The sequence below is a fragment of the Macrobrachium nipponense genome, chromosome 19 (assembly GCF_015104395.2).
Source record: "Macrobrachium nipponense isolate FS-2020 chromosome 19, ASM1510439v2, whole genome shotgun sequence".
Classification (NCBI taxonomy): domain Eukaryota; kingdom Metazoa; phylum Arthropoda; class Malacostraca; order Decapoda; family Palaemonidae; genus Macrobrachium; species Macrobrachium nipponense.
Window position 1 is genome coordinate 79,647,302 of NC_061088.1, and position 23,386 is coordinate 79,670,687.

At 36.5% G+C, this 23,386-nt stretch overlaps 1 protein-coding gene across 5 annotated transcripts in view; it reads left to right on the forward strand.

Annotated features, from left to right (window-relative positions):
• Nucleotides 1-23,386, forward strand: part of LOC135218484 (uncharacterized) — a 653,329-nt gene that overhangs the window by 16,403 nt on the left and 613,540 nt on the right. For 4 of the 5 annotated variants that reach the window (XM_064254830.1, XM_064254846.1, XM_064254861.1 and 1 more), the window contains 6 exons: nucleotides 1,895-4,244; nucleotides 5,042-5,461; nucleotides 8,045-8,169; nucleotides 13,408-13,627; nucleotides 14,570-14,733; nucleotides 18,190-18,264. In XM_064254830.1, coding sequence (XP_064110900.1) covers nucleotides 1,895-4,244; nucleotides 5,042-5,461; nucleotides 8,045-8,169; nucleotides 13,408-13,627; nucleotides 14,570-14,733; nucleotides 18,190-18,264 — 3,354 coding nt within the window. The remainder of the gene's footprint in view (nucleotides 1-1,894; nucleotides 4,245-5,041; nucleotides 5,462-8,044; nucleotides 8,170-13,407; nucleotides 13,628-14,569; nucleotides 14,734-18,189; nucleotides 18,265-23,386) is intronic. The other variant, XM_064254853.1, reaches the window with a different exon arrangement.

The following is a 23,386-nucleotide window of genomic DNA, read 5'->3' on the forward strand; positions in this document are numbered from 1 at the left end:
CATAAAAGAACTGACTTGATTAGTGAAGCCCTTGAAAGGCTGCGCGAGATAGCATTTACTCTCTCTCTCTCTCTCTCTCTCTCTCTCTCTCTCTCTCTCTTCTCTCTCGGGTATTCTGAAGCACTGCTTATTTGCACGTAAGTCTGAAGTTATTGTCCTTCGCTTTTTAGTCTTGTTCCTCTTATCAAGATTGCTTTCGCTATTTTTATACGTAACACCTTCCTCGTCTTCTTTATTACATATTAGAAATATTATTAGGATTAAAAAACGCTGGATTTGAGTACATCTAACGAAAGTCCATCATTGGGATTGGTCATGAAATTCGTATAATGCTTAGTAAATTTAATGCAACAGATTTATAAGAATATAAAATCTCTTCATTCAACATGTGATAGATTGCATCTGTTTTCCTGACATCAAATTGTACATAGGTCCATATAGCCAAAAAGCTTTTTATAAGAATGTAAAAAAGAAGAATTAAAATTGAGGTCGCAAATAAAGAGCTGAAATTTATACAAGTATATATAAGCAAAACGAGAGGTTCTTAGCTAGGTAGTCCTCACATCTGTTTTGGAAATTAGATTATCATTTGATTTTCATCGAACATTTTTCTTTCTTTACAGATTCGTCTGTCAGTTTGCCTACTTCTCTTTCTCTTTTTTTTTTGTCAGTTGATGGTGTTAATGTCTCTCTCTCTCTCTCTCCTCCTCTCTCTCGGCTATCTCTCTTTCTCTCTCTCCTTCTCTTCTCTCTCGCTCTCTTTCCTGAGATTGATTGTTTGGAGCCAGTATCACCCCCTTTCTCTCTCTCTCTCTCTCTCTCCTCTCTCTTCAGATTGTTTAAGGCCAGTACATCTCTCTCTCTCTCTCTCTCTCTCTCTCTCTCTCTCTCTCTTTCCTGAGATTAATTTGGAGCCAGTATCACCCCTTCTCTTCTCTCTCTCTCTCTCTCTCTCTCTCTCTCTCTCTCTGAGATTTGGTTTGGGACCAGTATCTTCTCTCTCTCTGTCTCTCTCGGTATCTCTCTCTCGCTCTCTCTCTCTGTGCTCTCCTCCTCTCCTCCTGTGTGTGTTGTGTGTGTGTGTGTGTGTGTGTAGGAAAATTTCGATGTCAGTAAGTACCTTTTTTTTCTCACCTTAAGAGTCAGTTTTTGAATTAATACCTTTTCCATTCAAAATCTCTGATAAATTGTTGCTTTCAAGAGGATACGTATGACAACGCTACTTCAATGAAGTGTCATATCGCATTTGGAAAACAAAATCGCCCACCTGATTCAAAAGTGTCTACCGTCAGATATATGCTTGATATCAATATTTGTATTTTATTCCGTGGAAATTATTTAACAGAAAAAGTCTACCTTCAGTCAGTTATTTATGGCGTCGTGTGCCCAGTCGTAAAAAGGGTAGAAGACCATTCTGAATTTTTCTTACTATAAATTGTGAATATCGTAAGGACTGGACTTTATTACTATTGACTGACGAATAAGTGTCACGACCCGTAAAAAAGTTGTGGCTACTTTCATGAACTCTTTGTGGTCTATTTTTGAAAACAACAGTACTTTTCTCTCCTTCCTGATTAAAATTAAGGAAATAAAGATTAATTTGAATGGTTTCATCTTTGGCTTGTATGGTTCTTCGTGAAATGTCCAGTCTGTACTGAGAAAGTTAATTAGTCATACCTAATTGTATTTGTCAGATGTATGGAAAATGTTCTGTGCGAGGATAATTCTGTACATTGAATTATACTGAAATGCAGTTGACTGGTATTCTCACAGCAAAAGTTCATGACTGTGAATGCTTGTTTTGATTTACATGGCAGCAATATTTTGTATCCTTTAATCCCCTTGTGAATAAGTAGTTTCATATTAACTTGTTAAATTTCTCATTTCTCTACAGGAAAGAAATCTTACCAGAAGTGGTCCAGTGTATGAGGCGACACACCGTCTCAACATTACAGGCACAGAGGACTACATTTCCAGCAGGCCTGTCGTACTAGGGGCACTGGAGCACAGAAGGCATTCAGCTCCCCCTGCAATTTTCATCACTTCCCCGGAAGAGACGGAAATTGCCATGGCTATGGACTCCTCCAGACACCGCACCAGGGCCTCCGAGGTCTACAACTCTTTCACGGACGAAGAACATAATTTGAGGTACCGTCATCAGTACGACCCCTCGGTTGGGTACGTCGACGATGGGCTGGATGTCGTTGAAGAGAGCGACGATGACGATGGGTGGACTCCCGTTGGGGAGGTCACATTCCGCATGGAGAGGTCTCCAAAGAAGACCAAAGTACCAGGGAGCCCCAAGATGCCTAGAATCCCTCCGATGGGTCTTCCAAGAATGTCGCCTAAGAAGACGTCAGCAGCTAGTTCTCCCAAAGTTACGCCTAAGGAGAGATCTCCCGCTGCTTCTCCCAAGAGAACATTCAGAGATAGGTCACCCTTCAGTTCTCCCAAGGGGTCACCCAAGAAGACTCTTACCAAGGCAAAAATAGAATCGCCCAAGAGACCAGTGACTGGATCGAAGAAAATTTTACCGGAAATTGTTGAATCCAATGTGCTGCAATACCGCCCAGTATACCAAGCTCAAATTCTCAGCAACGAAAATTTAGTGCCTAAACCCTACGTCCCGAGGTACACAGGAAACATCACTGCTCGTCCTTATTATAAGCCTCCGGTGGCTTCGCCGCGCACAATCCTTCCACAGAAGGAGAATGCCTTCGCTATATCAGACATTGACAGTGAAGTAAGTAAACCAACAAAAGAATCAAAAGACAAGAGAGGCAAAGTGAAGAAATCGCTAAAGCCCACAAAAGAGAGGGATTATGATATGTATAATGCAGAGATGAAATTGCGTTCCTCACTGACTGATATAAAAAATTCGATTGAGGCGACTTTAGCAGCTGATAAACAAATGGCAAAAGTTAGCAACATTGACGACCTGCTTCATAGTAGCCAAAAGGATTGTGTAAATCATACCAAACCAGGTTCTCCTGGGTTGTTTGGCAAAAACAGTCCCAGTGAAGAACCAGCTGACAATAAGAAAAATGGTGTAAATGAAGTCTCTTCTTTCTCATCTCTGGATTCTCTAGAATCTGAGGGGCCGTGCAGCTCCCATTCAGAGCTTAGCGCAGAGGAAACATTTGCGTTAAGTGTTCTTGACGCAGCTGTCGATAATTCAAGTTCAGAGTCGTTTTATAACTGTACAAATAAACCTTTCAATTCCTACAATGAGCTCGAGATGATGAAAGAAAGATCTATGGATCATCATTCGAAAGATATTAAGCCTCAGGTATGTGACTCCCCTGAGAAAATGGCTGCCACTGAAAATTCAGTCGATATCGATGAAGCTGTAAGTCATGTGCCAGATGGTCCATCTGTCGCAGCAGCAGCTGCAGCAGCAATAGACGAACGAAGCGTGGCAAGTGGAAATACTCTCAGTAGAGACTCCCTAGATGGGTTTCTATGTGATGACATGAAAAGTCTAAGAAACTTTGTTGCGCAACAGAGTTTGGACCTGAATGACGCCCAGCAAATTGTCGAGGAAAACGAGAAGATAGAAAAAGACGCACTGAAAGTGCACCGAGAAGAGAAACACAGAAGAAACCCCAGTGAAGAAAGCATTAACTTCACTTTCGAGGAGGTCGACGATTCTCAGGATTATGGCATCGACCCTCCTGAAATTTGTGAGAACATCTCTGATGAGAAAAAGTCGAATAAGAAACCCCCGCTGCCGCTGTTCAGTAGATTTACTCAGAAGGTGTCTGACAAGAACAAAGAGAATGAAGAGAAGAGTAAAACCAGTCCTTTCAACCCTCGAAAAATGCTGTTTTTCGGAAACAAAGATAAGAAATCGGAGGGGAAAAGTAAGGGAGATGCTACCAAAACTGAAGGGTGGACAAACGAGGCCATCGAAGATTATATTCTGAAGAACAGTAGAGAAGAAGCATTACGCTTGGGTCTTCTAGATGAGGAGGACCTCGCCATCCAAGAGGCAAAGGCCAAGAATCCGAAAGCTTTCATTAAAAGAGAAGTTCCAGAAGTGATGGTACATGAAGTTACCAAGATATCAGGGAATGCCTGCAGGAAGAGGCAAGCTCCTGAGCCTCCTTCCAGAGCCAAATCACCATCCTGGAACCCGCATGATATAGAGAATTATTTGCTTCAGAACAACATGGACGAAAACCTGCGGCTTGGTTTGATATCCAAAGAAGATATTGAAATATACGAATGGAAAAGAGCTACGGGTAAGTAACTGCAGATGTGTTTTTTTATATATATATAATTTCTTAGTTTTTGCACTTGCCTTCAAGTGGCCCCAACTTTCCAATTGATGCCCCTAAACATATTTAATTTGCTTTTGATACTAGAAAACTTTCATATTAGAGGGGATTCAGTAGTTATCTATAGATCTTTTAGGTCAATTTCATATATTTATGCCCTTCCTTTCCCTTGCCATTGTTGACAGTAAAGCTGGTATACTGCTTTGAATTTTAGGCTAGAATTACTTTTATTCACCTTCTTTGAGTCTATTTTAACCTAAATACCAGCAGATCACGAAATCAGTAGAGGAGATTAACTTGGTATCTTAGTGCAAAGTCGGACATGTTTTTCAACTGTAACTATTATCTTGCTTCCTTTTACAAAGGGATTTAGTCTGACCCTCGTTCTTCGAACTTCAGTTTACCTCCGAGGCCCAGCTCCAATTACCCGTCCAAGTTTCCGAAGTTGGTTCTGTACCCTTAGGTAACAAAGTAAATGATTTGTGCATGCCTCAGTCAGTACTGGTCACGTTTAATGACTCTTATATCTTGTACCATAACATTAGATTTAATTTATTTTTCTAATCTTGCACATACACAAAATTTAGTCACGTTTTATGGAAATATGGTGTACATTCCTGTCTATTTCCGACTTAGCTGCAGTTTCAGGAAAACGAATGACAATTTTCTCATGAATATACAGAATGTGATATGTCAACATTTCTTGGCCTTAAGGAGAGAAACAGTAGCTAACTTACACACACGAATTGCGTTCGGTGTAGCTGGCCCTGCACCATCGCCATGCCCTGTGAGCGGACACCGGCCCTATCCTACCCCTTCCACAGGTATGTCTCCCATCTGCGACACCAGCTGGACCAGAGAAACCCTGCGGAAGAACAAGATCGTCAGGGGCTCGTCCTCATCCTCCCTGTCGGCCAGTCCAGTGCAGTCGACCCCGTCGTCGCCTCCGCAGGTCCACCCATCCAGAGTTGCCCAGGACGCGACTACCCCCGAGGTAGCGCAGATGGGACCATCGTTGGAGGTTGTGAAGAGGTCCTCCTGTCCTTCGAAGGTAACGAGGAGTCCCCAGAAGGCTAGTCGCATGGCACCGTGTCCCCCGGCCCGCCCTCCCAATGCGCCACTTTCGGAAAGAGGCATCGATGTCCCGTCCTCGCCTGCTGCTCTATATCCTCCTCGACGACGTGAGTTGTTATCGCCTGTCTTCTTTTACTTTTCGTTAGAAGGTTTAACTCTTTGTCTGTCCTGTAAATAAGTATATATATATATATATATATATATATATATATATATATATCTATATATATATATATATATATATATATATCATATATATATATATATATATATGTATATGTATATATATATATATATATAATATATATACATATATATATATATATATGTGATATATCTATATATTTATATATATAATATATATATATATATATATATATATATATATATATATATATATGATATATATATATATATATATCTATATATATATATATAGTATATATATATATATATATATATATAGTATATATATCTATACTTAGATATATATATATCATTACAGATTACTTATTTCTTCTTTTTTTTTGTTGAGCATGTTACGTGCCACTCAGTCTTTTGTATAAATATCAGTTTATAATAATGATTACTGTTATGGATACGCGTTCTAATTATAGATCAAACTGACGCTGTACTTTCCCACCTCTTGGAAATGGAGTGTGTACCTTCCATAGCCTATATTTATTTCTGTGGCAAGCTTTCTGCTTGACTTACACATTTATATAAATATATATTTATATGTGTGTGTGTGTGACTGTTAAAAATGTTCTGTTAATACTGAATTCCATGTAATAAAAGGATCCATAAAAACGCCAGAATACAGAAAGTAAGTACTATATTTCAGAGACTGCTCTCTGAAGGGAGAGACAGCAGTCTCTAAAATATAGTACATACTTTCTATATTTTGGCATTTTATGGTCTTTTATTTTATATATATATACTATATATATATATATATATATGTACTAAAATTAGTACATACTTTCTATATTTTGGCATTTTATGGGTCTTTTATTTTATATATATATATATATATATATATATATATATATATATATATATATATATATATATAAAAGACCATAAAATGCCAAAATATGAAAGTTATGTACTATATTTTAGAGACTGCTGTCTCTCTGAAGGAGAGACAGCAGTCTCTAAAATATAGTACATACTTTCTATATTTTGGCATTTTATGGTCTTTTATTTTATATATATATATATATATATATATATATATATATATATATATATATATATATATATATATATATATGTACTAAAAATATAGTACATAACTTTCTATATTTTGGCATTTTATGGTCTTTTATTTTATATATATATATATATATATATATATATATATATATATATATTCTATATATATATTATATATAAAATAAAAGACCATAAAATGCCAAAATATAGAAAGTTATGTACTATATTTTAGAGACTGCTGTCTCTCCCTTCAGAGAGCAGTCTCTGAAATATAGTACTTACTTTCTGTATTCTGGCGTTTTTATGGGATCCTTTTATTACATGGAATTCAGTATTAACAGAACATTTTTACCAGTCACACACACACACACATAAAAATATATATTTATATAAATGTGTAAGTCAAGCAGAAAGCTTGCCACAGAAATAAATATAGGCTATGGAAGGTACACACTCCATTTCCAAGAGGTGGGAAAGTACAGCGTCAGTTTGATCTATAATTAGAACGCGTATCCATAACAGTAATCATTTATTATAAACTGATATTTATACAAAAGACTGAGTGGCGCGTAACATGCTCAACAAAAAAAAAAAAAAAAAAAAACAAAAGAAAGAAAACTTCTGACCTATAAATATATCTTTTATACCGTGGCTGTATTCATGTGATTTCAGTGGAAGTATTGGGGGCAAAATGTTATTCCAAAGTGAACAATGTAGCCCCCCGATATTTTCTCGCTTCGCTTCGCTTTCTGTCTCCCAATTTGCTGACTGATTGATTTCTAACCGTAAACTGGCGTCCTCGATTTGTTCAAATATGTTGAAGGAAAATGGTGGGGCGTGATGAGAATATATATATAAATATAATACAACATGAAATGCACGTATTTTGTCCGACAAATGATAAAAGAAGAATTGAATTACGTATACATGTAACTTTTAATGGAACTTGGTATTTGTTTTCCATATCGTTTTTATTTTTTTTAAGTAAGTGATGTGCATGATGCCATGTAATTTGAGGTTCTGTTTCAAGTAGACCTCCGTTGAGTTAATGGTATATTTTTTACTTATAAATATTCTGATTTTTTTTCTTTTAAAGAGGCGTGCTGATGAAAAATGAGTTACAGATGATAAGAACAGATTTGCTATTTGAAAATGAAATCATTTCCCATAATAGCTTTTAAATTACTCATGGTTCTTTGAGCGTACTTACGATCTCTAGCCGCAGCCCCTTTAATTATTTTTACTATACCTCCGTACTTGGTTTTCCTCCTGTTACACCTTTAAAACCTCCTTTACACTCAGTTCTTCTTTCTGCACTGAATGACGTTTATACTCCAGCTAACACGTTACCTTTAAAAGCAGTTAGACCTGTAAGAACTTTAACTCTTGGAAAACAGACTCAGATAATGATTTCTATGGGTTCTAAGGACCAGATACTAATGACAGTCATTTTCCGACGGCTTTTTTCACAGGTGCCCGAGCTCCTCCGCCCCCGGGTATATCTGCAATATCAGCCACTGCGAGTGCCGCCCCATATACCCCTGATCGGAAATTGCAGTCTGGTCACTTCGCCTTCAGAGGATTCAAGCTTGGTCAGGTAAGCTTAGAGTAGATCTGGTCTTCCAGCAAGGCGAGTTTTGTAGTAAAGGTCGTCTTCCAGCGATGTGTGTTTTATAGTTAAGGTCGTCTTCCAGCAAGGTGAGTTTTATAGTTAAGGTCGTCTTCCAGCAAGGCGAGTTTTATAGTTAAGGTCGTCTTCCAGCAAGGTGAGTTTTATAGTTAAGGTCGTCTTCCAGCAAGGCGAGTTTTATAGTTAAGGCCGTCTTCCAGCAAGGTGAGTTTTATAGTTAAGGTCGTCTTCCAAGCAAGGCGAGTTTTATAGTTAAGGTCGTCTTCCAGCAAGGTAAGTTTTATTGTTAAGGTCGTCTTCCAGCAAGGCGAGTTTTATAGTTAAAGTCGTCTTCCAGCAAGGTTTTATTCTTGAGGTGGTTTTGCATCATTAATTAAGTCTATATAAATGTTTTTCATGACCAAGAAAGACCCAGTTTTCTGTAGACAAGATAGTTCTGCTTGGTTTGCCAAGTAAGAATTCTTGCTAAACTGAAGTTACTTGGTCTTGTTAGGTTAAAATCTCCAATAGAACAATAATAATTAAAAAAAGCTACCGTAAACATTACGTAATAATATGGCTTTTATATTTGGAATGCAGTAAAATGTTAAAAGTGCGTAGCTTATTTCCAAGATCCTAGGATTATTATTTTTTTATACAATTCACTCATTGGTTACGTTCTGTAAGTTAAGCTGGATTACATTGCCAAGAAAAGTATAGTTATCTCATTCGCTTCGAAAATTTAAAGTTTTTTTTTCCGATAAGCCTACGAGTTCTCAAACTAAGAGTATGTATAACAGCAATAATTAAAGCTTGATTTCCTGTAGATACTGAGCTACTAATCTGCCAACCTGCAGTAACCTTGATAGCTATTATTAGGCAACTAACATCAATAAATCAGTTAATTTACGTCACCTCCAGGTTGCTATTAATATCAGGTCCCTAATCTTTAATCAGTCAGCGTTTTTGATATAGAGTGAATCACGGTGTAAGCTGTTATGAAGGTATGGTACAGGGTGTCCACAAAGACCCAGTACCATTACAAGTATTTATTGCTTGTAATGGTACTGGGACTTTATGGACAACCTGTAGTTTTTGTGCATGCAAACTGTTACTTCCTACGACATCAGTTACGAAACATTATTTTTAAAATCTTGTTATATAACACCATCATCATTAAAATATCAACTATAAATTTAACAGGATGCGAATTGTCTAGTACTGTTAATTCATTGCGTGTATATTATATGAATCATTTTCTGAAACTATGACGCTCGTTCTCCCGTAAGAGTCGAAACTGCTTGTTATCAATCAGTTCGAGGACCAGCCTCGTTTTTTCTCGTTTTGCATAATGTCTAATATCACCCCCCCCCATCCCGCCCCCCACCAACCATAAGCTCCTCATATCAAGGGAGAACATCCTCTTTGCCAGCGATCCTCCCCCTCCCCCACCTCCATTCCTGAAAATAAACAATCCCCCCTCCCCCTCCCCTAACCCGACCACCACGCGGAGAACTAGCCCCGCGTGGTAGAGGGACAAAATATTTGACAGTTCAGCAGCCTTTGAGCTCCGAGTTCTCGAAAAAGCATCGCTCAGTTGCCATTCGCTACGGATGTGTTGTGGGTCGGAATGTAATTGCTAGCATATTTAAGTGACGTGTCGTTCGTGTTAAAATCAAGTGTTTCCACTGTTCCAGTTCCAGTGACTTAAGACGGTTTATATTAAGTGTATAGATAAGCCATGTGTCATTATATTTTGACTCCTGTTTTCATCTGGAAACTCGTAGATTTTAATTTAATGTTGTACAATTCTGAAAATTGGGTAATATATTGACGTTTTCAAGTGTTGCCACTGTTTCAGCTCCATTGACTTAAGACGGTTTATAGTAAGTGTATAGATAAGTCACGTTTCATTATATTTTGACTAATATTTTCATCTGGAAACTCGTAGATTTTAATTTAATGTTGTATACTTGACGCAATCCTCAAAATTAGGTAAGATATTAATGTTTTGTAAGCACTTCGGTCACATAAAATTAATGTTTCATCAGTAACGTAATTGTTATCTCCAACGCCATTCTGGGCTTGACTGTGCTTTGTTTTCAACAAATCTCCACTCGTTTCCAGCATCCCCGCTCATAGTTCTCATCAAGTAGGTCTATAGGGTATGTGTGGTGCCCACACGTACCCCACTTACGATCTCATCATGTAGGTACCATGTAATTCTCTCGAGCCATTTCTGTCTCCCTTTCAAATTCTCACAATATCCTGCCATCTAACTTCAAATATTCCTCTCAAAGCTTTATTTTCAAATCCCCGTATGCCTCCTGTATGGGTTGGGGTGGGTTAGTGCCGTCAGTGCACCTCACGTACTGCACTATATGTATTACTTATGGTTCTTTGCAGCGTTCCTTCGGCTCCCTGCTGCAACCTCTTTCATTCCGTTTTCTGTCTCCGATCATTATCTTTTTTCCGTCTGACTTTCCACCCTCTCTTACAATTGTTTCACAGTGCAAAGGCGAGGTTTTCTTACTGTTACACCTTTCAAACCTTCTCTCAATTTCTCTTAACAGTGCTGAATGACCTCATAGGTTCCAGCGCTTGGCCTTTGGCCCAAACTCTCATTTATCCAGTTCTCCGTATGGCCAAACCACCATTGAACTTACTCATCATATCACTCATATTGTTGTCAGTTTCTCAGCCTTTTAACCATCAACTACCAAAACAATTCACGTTGACACATTTGCCTTTTATTCCAAGCCATGCTCCGTGTTCCTACTCACATTTCTGCCCCATTGTTTTTCTTACCTGTGCTATTTGTTTTCGTTTAATTTCTTGCAGTCAATCATCACCTATAACATTTACTTACAAGTAACTGCATCATCTGTCATTTGTATGCTTTCTTCCACTGTCTGTCTGTAGCGCTATAATAAAATATTTCAGTCATTATTAGAGAATTGCCTTTTATACCAAAGTCGTCGTGGATGCGTAGTTAGCAAGATGCATATAGGATGCAGAAAACTGAATATTCAGGTTAGCATGGTGACCTTCAGCTATCTATTGCATTTACATTTCACCAGTAATCAGTGACAAGTGATTTCCCAAACTTAACATAACCAGTGGTATGATTCGTTGGATGTTTGTTAGTTTCATAAATTTGTAATTGCAGTCAGTCATGGCAGGGTCGTGTATAGATGACATCTCTGTATTATTGAATCAGGAGTGATTTATATATTAAGAATTTTCATAGAACCCCCAAGAAACCCATTACTTAAGTACAATTTGGTTTTGTGTCTATTCAGCTGGTGAAGTGGCCCTACTACGGGAAAGAGTTTAAGATTTTGTACCCAGGATGGAACACTATTTTAAAGGTGTACTTGGTCTCAAAGCTGCCAGCTGGTACTTTGGAAATAATTGATTTTTAGCATTGATTAATGTCATTTTGCATAGTTAGGACGATGTTTGGACGTATTTGACATTCATTTCCATCATTAATGTTTGATTAACCCAACAGAGATAAGGGAACACAATGAGAAAATATAATTGTAAGGGTCATATTAGGTGGTCACTCTATTTCGTTTACATATAGCGACGAAGAGGATAAGTAACAACTAAGGTATGTAAATATGTATCGTTTATATTATGGGCTCCTCTGCCAGGGTGGGTCAAGGTGGCCGATGGATTCTCTTCACACCCCCCCCCCCCTCAACCTTCCTCTCCCTACCTCCACCCCAGAGCTATGTGCATCAATAAATTTTACTATTTTTTTTTTTCTCAACACAAGAACCCCAGTTTGCCAGCTTAAACCCGCCGTTATTGTTAGATACAGGAGGATTGTAAAGGTAACTAAGCATCTGCAGTGGAAATAAATATGAAATTTGTGAAAATGCAGAAATTGTCAGATACTAAAACTCGGTACCCTCTTAGTGATGTCGCCAGTAATCATGGTATCATCCATAAACATACAGATTCCACTAATATATACTTAACTGCTATTTGTTTAACCAGTTCCTCATGGTGGAGACTTAATTCACAGTTTTGATTAAGACCTACATTTGCAAGCATATACGTTCATCAATCACCTGTGAATGCTTACACAGATGAGTGATTTTGATTATGCCAAACACCCAAATTTGTGCACTAGATAACTTTATTCTTCTTTCATCTGTTATCAGTGCTGCTGTGAGCTGTGGGCGTTTTATCAGTGTTTGTAAATTACGTTTTTTTCTTTCCTTGTTATACCTCCAGCGCACTTGATCGGTTTTCTCTTATTTTCTATCAAATCCTCTTTGCTTTTCCATTCCCAGGTTACGTAAATACGTATAATTATCAGAGACTTTTATAGATCATTCTTTCATATATTAGATGATGTTTTCCCACTAAGTAGCTTATGTATCCTCCCTATCACATTTCCTTAACTATGCATGCAAAAAATTGCAGGTTTTAATAGGCATGTTATACCAGTCATTGGAATATTTAATTGTTTTCATGAATCTTAGATAATCCATGAGCTATCGTGTGTTTTCATGGACTAGCAGTCAGATGTTATATTTTATCCAGCAATAAAAACACATTCTCTGTGTGTCTTTAATAAAAATTGTAGAAACAGTTTCAGTAAATAAAAGTAAAAACGGGCACATTCTTAATGTTGTCTTGAATGTTTGAAAAAATACCGTAGAAGCACAAAGTTTCAGTAAATAAATAAATAAAAAAAAACAGGAGTTTTCGATCTTCACTAAGGCCTTCAGCTAAAGGGGACTTTAGTGAAGCTTCAATAGCTCCTTAGTATAGGTCGGAAACTCCTGCTTTTATATCTATTTACTTAATCTCTGCGTTATATCTTATAATGACTGAATTCTGTTCAGTGTTCAGACCTTGGAAATCAAATGGAATGAATTTATCAATTTATCGGATGGATGTCTCCTCAGCTGATCAAGAAACCAAGGCACCATCCCTCCGTGGCGTGATCGGTATGGTCTTGGCCTGCCACCTCTCGGTGGCCGCGAGTTCGATTCTTGAGCATTCCACTGAGGGGTAAGAGACGTGTATTTCTAGTGATAGAAGTTCACTCTCGTCGTGGTTCGGAAGTCACGTAAAAAAGTCGTTGGTCCCGTTGCTGAATAACCACTGGGTCCATGCAACGTAAAAAAAACCCATTCAGACAAAGAAGCCAAGGTGTATTTCTGCTGAAGTATACATTTATTTGTTTCGCGTTTTTGATTCCAGAAGGTCAACAAAGGCGTGGGCGGTAGTTTGCCCCTCATCAGCCAAGCCGTTTCGGGACCTGGAAAGGATGAGACGAGCCAACAAGGAAGCGCAGAGATCTCGGAGACTCCGTCTGAAGCCAAACCAGAGAGCAAACTGGAGTCCAAGACTGATGGTAAACAGGACTCGAAGGTCAAGAGACTTGGCCTTGACCGCATTGGTGTCAAGCTTCCGGGATTAGGTAGATTCTTTATGCATTTTTTTTTTAAGAGGGTCTTCATGTTTTGGCTATCGAGTATATTTTCATTAAGAGTCACATTTGACTTCCTTTCATCATGGTTGAGACTTTAACACATCCTATAATGCGTCATGACTTCACATGACCTAATGCTTCCCTAGAGTCAAATCTGAATTAATTTTGTATGTATGGAGCCTCATTTTAGATTTCTGTGATATATATTCCTTTTGACTTGGGACCTATATGCATAAGATATTGATAGTGTTCTGTGTGTGATCTTTTGAATAATTTTCATTCATTTACTTTAATTAAAATTCATAGACTCCATGAGGACTGCAGGGTTAGAAAATTGAATTGAAAACTTGGTGTTATAAGTCTTTCTGCATTTTTATATGTTTTTTTTTTAAAAAGTGAGATCTCTTCTTTCTCTATTTCATTTTTACCCCCTCTTAATTCTTCCTAATGAACAACAGATTCTTTGTATGCTGGCATTGCAAGTCAGTGGCCCCTTGTGGGCTTGTGCCGTACTTATAGGTTTCATCTTCTGAATAATAATAATAATAATAATAATAATAATAATAATAATAATAATAATAATAATAATAATAATAATAATAATAATAATAATAATAATAATAATAATAATGATGATGATGATGATGATAATATTTCTGAAGGAGACCCTCTCGTAGACAAGTTTTGTTAAAAATGGTTGTTGCTTCAGTGCTGAAGCAGCAACCATTTTTAATAATAATAATAATAATAATAATTAATAATAATAATAATAATAATAATAATAATATAATAATAATAATAATAATAATAATAATAAACTCAGTAAAAGGATGGAGGTCTTGTTGTATACAAGATTCAATAACAGTGTTTACACCAAAAGTACTACAGATTACAGTGATATCCATTAATTTGTCTTTTCCTGAAAACCAGGCAAAGACGGTCCTCTGAATATAAGTAGAGCTACCACGCCATCCGACCCTAAAGATGACGTGGAAACTCCGACGAACAGTGGAGCACCAGAAATCCCACAGGTCGAGGCTCCCAGTGCCAAGAGGGAGACTCCCTACAGAAAGCTGGCAAGACTTCTGGGCAGAGTGAGTGTATGGCGTAAGCCTCTGATATTGCTGTAGAAAGGTGTACATCAGGGGTGGCCAACCTTTTGTTTCCCATGCACCAATTTTCTTCACTTCTAATTCAGATTCGCCACACAAACTTTTAACCCCCTTTCAATCATTTAAGTATGGTAATTTGGACATATTTTGCTAATTCTTTATATATATATATATATATATATATATATATATATATATATATATATATATAGAAAAAGTACAAAAAAGAATTCAAGTAACTAATAGCTAGAAGTGAGTTTTTACTGAGATTTGTTCTAATCTAAAACATAGAAATAATTTTTATTTGATTTTATTGTTCCGAGTGCATCTATTAGTCATCTTCTTTAAACAATAATGCGTCATCATCATATACCTGTATATATATATATATATATATATATATATATATATATATATATATATATATATATATAGTACAGGTATATGATGATGACGCATTATTGTTTAATATATATATATTATTATATATATATATATTATATATAATATATATATATATCTATATATATCATATATATATATATATATATATATATATATATATATATATATATATATACAGGTATATGATGATGACGCATTATTGTTTAAAGAAGATGACTAATAGATGCACTCGGAACAATAAAATCAAATAAAAATTATTTCTATGTTTTAGATTAGAACAAATCTCAGTAAAACTCACTTCTAGCTATAAGTTACTTGAATTCTTTTTTGTATTTTTTTTTTCTAGAAATCAGTATTATTATTTTTTCTTTTCTTATCTCTGGGGTATAGTGCGCCACTTGTAATCGTCAATGCGCCACTGTTGGCGCATGCGCCATAGGTTGGCCTTCCCTGGTGTACATCATTATTATTTATTTGTGTCTATCTGTACCATCCAAAAATAAAGGTAGTGAGGGTTGAGATGGTGAGTCCCATCCAATAACTGTTCTAGTTCCAAAGTCTGTGAAAAGGGGAAACAGCAGAGGGGAAATGCAATTACCTTGTAGTACCCCACTAATTACTGCAAATTCATTTGACAAGGACCCTACATTATTAACTTTTCATCTATTAGGTGTTACATATTTGACAGGAATGCCACGGTGACACAAGATCTTCCTTAATTTTGTCTGTGAATGCTGTTACAAGACTTTTTGCCATCTCTTGTCTTCTTTAAAACCAGCTTGTTCATCTCTTTAGTTAATATTAATTTATTTCTCCAGCGTATTGTGAATAAGTGTGCCGGATATTTTCATTACAACTGGCATAAGAGCAGTGCCTATATAATGAAGGCATAGTCAGCTCAACTTTGTTATGACTTCCAAATCCCAATCATCAGGCTTTCTTTCTCATTACATATTCTGCAAAATAGTCGAGCTAGTATACGAGGGGGTCATCTTACCTATGTCTCTCTATTGTTGATACCTCAAAAATTGCGAATTCATTCATAAGGACATCCAGGTCTGATTCAACTTCAGGTATATCAGTCATGGTATCTCCATCTCTTTTATTTTCTATTTTTTTTTTTTTTTTGAAGCTTATAATTTTAACTCTGTTGTGGCAATGAGGAATTTGTGATCACTCCCAACATCTGCTCCTATGTATCTCATAACATTCCTCAGCATTCATTCTAGACTTCCTTTTGCTGGAAAGGAAGACTCCAGTCACCAATCATTTTCCATGCAAAAACTAGTATATTACGTCTTATTTTCTTTTGAATCTCTCCCAGGCCTTCCTTGCCTATTACATCCTCCTAACCATCGTTGTTCCTACCAACTTTCTCACATATCATTAACAATTTTTGTATCTCTTTCTGACATTTTATCTACAGTATTCTTCATTTCCATATTACATCCATCGTTTATTTTTTCAGCCCCTAGCACTGTAATGCTCCCATTGCATTGTATTGATTCTTGCCAGAAGTAATCCACTTTCTTTAGCAGTCTCCAGTTCATCAGTGCCTTTTACTGCATTTGGTGTTAAGATCGTGTTATCTGCCAGTTCCATCTAATTCCATCTGTTTTTCCTGAATAAATATACACATTACCTCTATCCATTCTTTCTTTTCCCGCTCTTGTGCAATGTGGTTCACACACAGCTAAGACTTCAATTCATTTCTACCTGTTTTATATTTCCTATCTCTTTCTAAATTGCTGTTTTCAGTTTTTCCTTCATGAATATAAACCGGGAGATCATTTGAATTCCTTTATGCTATGGGCTGGCGGCCATTTCTAAACGGTTCCTATCCATTTGTGGTAAATAGAGGATTCATTGGAAAGATATACAAAAGGATGGCCAGTTCCTTGTAGACACAATTTCACAGTTCCGTTACACAACAAGACGCTGGAGGGGATGTTCTGCTGTCTAAATGGTCATTGGTTTCTTAGAGCAAAACACTCAAACGATGACGTATCTTATGGATAATAATGAGTGAAGTGAAGTTTTATTTCTTTATTCCTTCTTTTAACACCTGCTTTCTCTCTCTCTCTCTCTCTCTCTCTCTCTCTCTCTCTCTCTCTCTCTCTCTCTCTCTCTCTCTCTCTCTCTCTCTTTACGTAAAAAAATATTTTATCACTTCCAATTAAGAAATGGTTGTTTGATCTACTTTGGTAGACCAAGATGTCCAGAACTTTGACAACGCAGAACAAGTACCTTAAATATGAATGGAAAATGCTGTACTGTTTTATCCGATTCCTGATATACTTTATAAAAACTATAGCTGATTCTACAATAAGTTGCCAAGCTGTGAGGACTGTCACTAAGATATATATATATATATATATATATATATATATATATATATATATATAGATATATATATATATATATATATGATGTTTATTCTATTTTAATAGGTATGCTTTAAATAATGAATAATTATAGTTATTGTAATGTGAAAAATTTGTTCATTCAGTTCATATGGAAATGAAAACGTAGCCATATGCAAAGTAATTTTACTTTTACACTTCTGCAAAATATACCACTGATTGTACGTACTAATTTTGACCTATTCATGTAAGCCTTAAGATGAAAAGTAAACTGTTTCATTTTCAGTTTCGTTCTGAATATTTTGTTTTAATTAATAGCCTGCCTTTTTATAACAAAGTTACTTGAAATAAACTTCGGTGAAGCTGAAGACTACTACTACCAGCCGTGGTGTGGCTCCTGCCGGTCGCCAACCGTAGCAATTACCCCTTTTCGTTATGTATTTGTGTATGTTTAAGACTATTGCCGTCTTTATTTATGTTTGTATATTCATCCCCTAGGGGCTGGTACAAAACACGGCACCCATACTGCGCATACTAAATTGGTAGCCAAGTTACCGAACAAATTTACCGAAATAAACTTGAATTAGGGCAAGGTAGTATTCTTCAGTTTTATCAGGGTTATTTAGAAATAAACTTGAATCCGTGTTTAAGCTGTTTCTCTTCCCTTCAGGACAGTCCTGCATCTTCTCCTCAGACCGAGGTCCCAGCGCACGCCCTCTTCCTGCGCGAGTCTGGCCCCGTAAAGGTAAGTGCCGTTTTCTCTGATGGATATTTGATGCCCATTTTCTATTTTCATTTTAACCCTACCCTTTCTATTTCCTTTCTTGTTGTGGTATTTGTTGGAATCCGGACATTTTTTTAGGGTGTTTTTACTCTTATTAATGTAATGTTTTTTTTAATTGTGCAAAATATTTCGTATTTAAGACTCATTTATTATCACTGAAGTGAATATTTGTTCGTAACCTAACGAAATAAATGAAAATAAATTGTCGGTAGTGAATTTGTTCGAATGGCGATAAATATTACTAGGTCCTCGTAATAAATAATAAAGTGATTACTAAAAACATAAAGAATGTTATTAATTAAAGACTAAATTATCAGCGCATTAATACGATATAGAATCGCAAGTAGTTAATGGCCATAAAATATAAATATTCTAAGATGAGCCGAACATTCACGTTATTTTTCTTTTGCTAAAAATTTATCAGTAAATTTGAACGTAATTGTGAAATATAAGTTCACAAAGTAGCTGTGTTGGTAAAGTTTTCTTTGGGATAACATTCATTATTTTAACATTTTATGGAGTGTTGTTAAAACTTTAACATTCCCAGAAGAATGTGAAACTGCACTATTCATAGATTGATTTTCAGAAGGAAGACAGGATGAAGAATGCCATTGAAGGTTTATGCTGAAGTGACCTTCATAAGCATTCAGCGGAAATTTACTAATGAATATAAAGAGCTATATTCTCGGATTCCAGTCCCGTCGGCCCAAGCTTAACCGAAACTATAGTAAAGTCACATCACCCGTGATTCTGATGCCTAGGCCAGCCCCTTACGGCGCCCCTGATTAGCTGTTGATAAGCCAATCACAGGGCTGGAAACTCTCAATCTCTCTCGAAACTTCACATAGGTAGAATGTATATTCCACCTCTCCTGAGGGATATTTTTAAAAGATATCCCTTAGGAAAGGTGGAACACATCCTACCTATGTGAACTCTCGAGAGAGACTAGGAGTTTCCAGCCTTGTGATTGGCTTATCAATAGCCAATCAGGAGCGTGGTAAGGGGCTGGCCTAGGCATCAGATGCACGGGTGATGTGAATTTACTATAGCCTAATGTTATCACGGGCCATTTCTTGATTCATTGTGAAGAATTCTATGGATGTTTTTGTTAATATTTCACCAGTTTGCCATTCACTTACTTAATCGTGCCTTAGATCATTCCTGTGAGAACGAATTTTTGTCTGAAGGTCATAATCTGTTGTCATAATGAAGAACCAAGGTAAATAGTGGAAAACCACTGTATATTATAGACACAGAGGAGGTTAAATTTTTCGATTTGTTTGTCTGTCTGTATTTTGTCTGTGTGTTAGAAGGCCTCCACAATACAGTGTAATTTTTACGAATAAATGATTAAAGGTGGGCCTTGTGGCTGTTGATATATGATTAGACTTTTTTTTTTTCTTTTTTTAGGTACAGGAATATAACTTTAAGGGGAAAGTGCCTTTTATGTAGTGAATTGCTGAGTGTAGGCTTTTTTTTATTTTTTTTATTTTTTATATTCTCAGAGTGCATTTGTTTAAACTGCTTGTTTTAATGGTATGCGTATTCCTCCCTTCCGCACGTGCCACGGAATTAATTAAGCGAAAAAAATATATTCTGCTGGATAAGGAATTATTCAACAAAATAGACACGATTGGTGACAACCAGGTAGCGCTCCTAGAACATTCCTTGTGGTTCCAAGACGAATTCTGATAAAAGGTGCTTTGACTCCTTGAAATCCACAAGTAACTTGAAAAATATCGTGGAAAAAAACTGATAAAAGTAAATACATTAGCTGTTCTAACCCTATGGATTTTAAGGGATTGATATTTTTATTTTTCATGTGCATTTTAGGAAACTGAAATCCGTTATTTTCTCGTATGATTTAAAGGGGCTGAAATCCTCTTATTTTCCCTTATGGATTTGGAGCTGAAATACTTTATTTTTCTGTGTGGATTTTAAGGTTATCGAATTCCTCTATTATCTCATATGGGTTTTAGGCGCCAAAGAAATCCTTTATTTTCTCATAAGGATTTTAGGGAACTAAAATCCATTTTATTTTACCATGTGGATTTATAGGAACTGAAACCTTTATTTTCCCATTTGGGTTTTAGGGAATTGAAGTATTTTATTTACATTATGGATTTTATGGAACTGAAATCCTCTATTTTCCTTTATGGATTTTAGGGAACCGAAATCCTTTATTTCCCTTTATGGATTTTAGGGAACCGAAATCCTTTATTTTCCTTTATGGATTTTAGGGAATTGAAATCCTTTATTTTCCTTTATAGGTTTTAGGAAATTGAAATCCTTTATTTTCCTTTATGGATTTTAGAGCAATAAAATCTTTATTTTTCATATAGATTTTATGAAACTGAAATTTTTTACTTGCCACTATGAATTCTAGGGAAGAGAAATCCTTTATTTTCCCATATGGATTTTAGGGAACCAAAATTTCCTGTATGTATTCTAGGGAAGAGAAATCCTTTATTTTTTCATATGGATTTTAGGAAATTAATATTTTTTCTATGGATTTAAGGGAACTGACATCCTTTATTTTTTCATTTTGAATTTCTGGAACTGAAGTCCTCTATTTTTTTTAAAAATGGGTACTAATCTTTTATGAAAGGAAACTGAGATCTAGTGCAAGGAGTTAATTATTATTATTATTATTACTTTTTTTTTTTTTTTTTTTTTTGTTGCTCCATCACAGTCCTCCAATTCGACTGGGTGGTATTTATAGTGTGGGGTTCCGGGTTGCATCCTGCCTCCTTAGGAGTCCATCACTTTTCTTACTATGTGTGCCGTTTCTAGGATCACACTCTTCTGCATGAGTCCTGGAGCTACTTCAGCCTCTAGTTTTTCTAGATTCCTTTTCAGGGATCTTGGGATCGTGCCTAGTGCTCTTATGATTATGGGTACAATTTCCACTGGCATATCCCATATCCTTCTTATTTCTATTTTCAGATCTTGATACTTATCCATTTTTTCCCTCTCTTTCTCTTCAACTCTGGTGTCTCATGGCATTGCGACATCAATGAGTGATACTTTCTTCTTGACTTTGTCAATCAACGTCACGTCTGGTCTATTTGCACGTATCACCCTATCCGTCCTGATACCATAGTCCCAGAGGATCTTTGCGTGATCGTTTTCTATCACTCCCTCAGGTTGGTGCTCGTACCACTTATTACTGCAAGGTAGCTGATGTTTCTTGCACAGGCTCCAGTGGAGGGCTTTTGCCACTGAATCATGCCTCTTATTGTACTGGTTCTGTGCAAGTGCCGGGCATTCGCTTGCTATGTGGTTTATGGTTTCATTTTTCGTATTGCACTTCCTACATATGGGAGAGATGTTATTTCCGTCTATCGTTCTTTGAACATATCTGGTTCTTAGGGCTTGATCTTGTGCCGCTGTTATCATTCCTTCAGTTTCCTTCTTTAGCTCTCCCCTCTGTAGCCATTGCCACGTGTCATCGCTGGCTAGTTCTTTAGTCTGTCTCATGTATTGTCCGTGCATTGGTTTGTTGTGCCAGTCCTCTGTTCTGTCTGTCATTCACCTGTCTCTGTATAACTATTATTATTATTATTATTATTATTATTATTATTATTATTAACAACAGAAACCAGAATGCCGGTATGTGAAAGGAAGAAGCTGAAGACATGGAGAATAGATGTATAAACAAAAGCTTAAAAAAGTATATATACAGTTGAACTAATAATGAATATCATTTGCGACTTAATATTTTTTAACTTAAGCTAGGTGTAATACGATGGAACTCCACACTGTAAGTGTCTCAGCTCCTCCTAAACTGAGTTTGTCAACACAAAAAGCTAACGACCGTAAAAAAGGATATAAAAGTAACCATCGTTTATGTTTGGAGAGACTCCTCTCTGCTCTTATTAGGACCATCAGGTACGCCCCATTAGGGTTCTCATATAATTTATGGTTTTTTGAATAAATTTCTTTATATTCTTGTTGAATATCTTTAGATTTTCGCATCTTCTCAATTCCTGTGAGTCCGCTTGTTCAATAGTTAAGACGCTACGTGTTCGTAAGTTAAATTTCCAATACCTACTTAAGATGTTGATTCCTTCACAATTTAATAACTTATGGAACAAAGGTTACTTGCAGCTGTTATGGAAGTTTCCATATCGAAATATAAGTCGTGGAAATATTCCGTCCATGGAATATTTCCACCTTAAGACCTTAACTTCAGTCATCATTCTGAGGACCGTTTTAGAACTTGTAAAGATTTTTTTTTAGTCTCGAGTTACAGCCCATATCCAGACAGGTCGATGTAAATAGTCAACCAGCGCAACATAAAAAGCGTATAAGTGTGGTATATATAAAAAAGCGTAATACGTAAGCGTAGGCAGCTTTGAGTATTGCGTAAGTTCGTAACAATTGGAAAATTCTTTAAAAGAGGAGAAAGTCCGGGTTACGCAACTCCACACAGGCCATTGACATCGAGCCAACTGGGAAATCGGGTGTGAAGTATTTCGATCTTTGGAGAGATCTCGGGGTGTTGGGCGTCACTGACAGAACATCCCCCGGTTTCCTTATGCATACATACACAAAATCCTTCGTAAAGTGCGGAGACAGAGACACGGAGAGACAAGGAAAACAAAACATGGCAACAGGAAGCTACCAAAGCAACGGTCACGTAAACATTGTGTTATGAACCCGAGATCCGAAGATTTGTTTGCTGGATTTAGACGCTCTCTTCTATCTCTCTCTCTCTCTCTCTCTCTCTCTCTCTCTCTCTTACCAATTGTTGGGTAAAGGACGTGTTGTGCGACGTAGCTGAAAGGCTTACATGGGAAAAATAAATGCGTATTCATACACAAACAGATACATGTATGTATGTATATATATATATATATGATTATATATATATATATATATCTATATATATATATATATATATATATACAAAAATGAACACATGAGAACGTATGTCACAGGAATAAAGTTCTGACTCACATCGGGACCGAACCCGGTCTATCAAGTGAGAGCCCAGGGCATCAGCAGTTTCTCGAAACAGGTCAAGATAGAAATTGGAATCTAAGTACTACGTAGCTGAGTTTTTTTTTTTTTCTGGGCA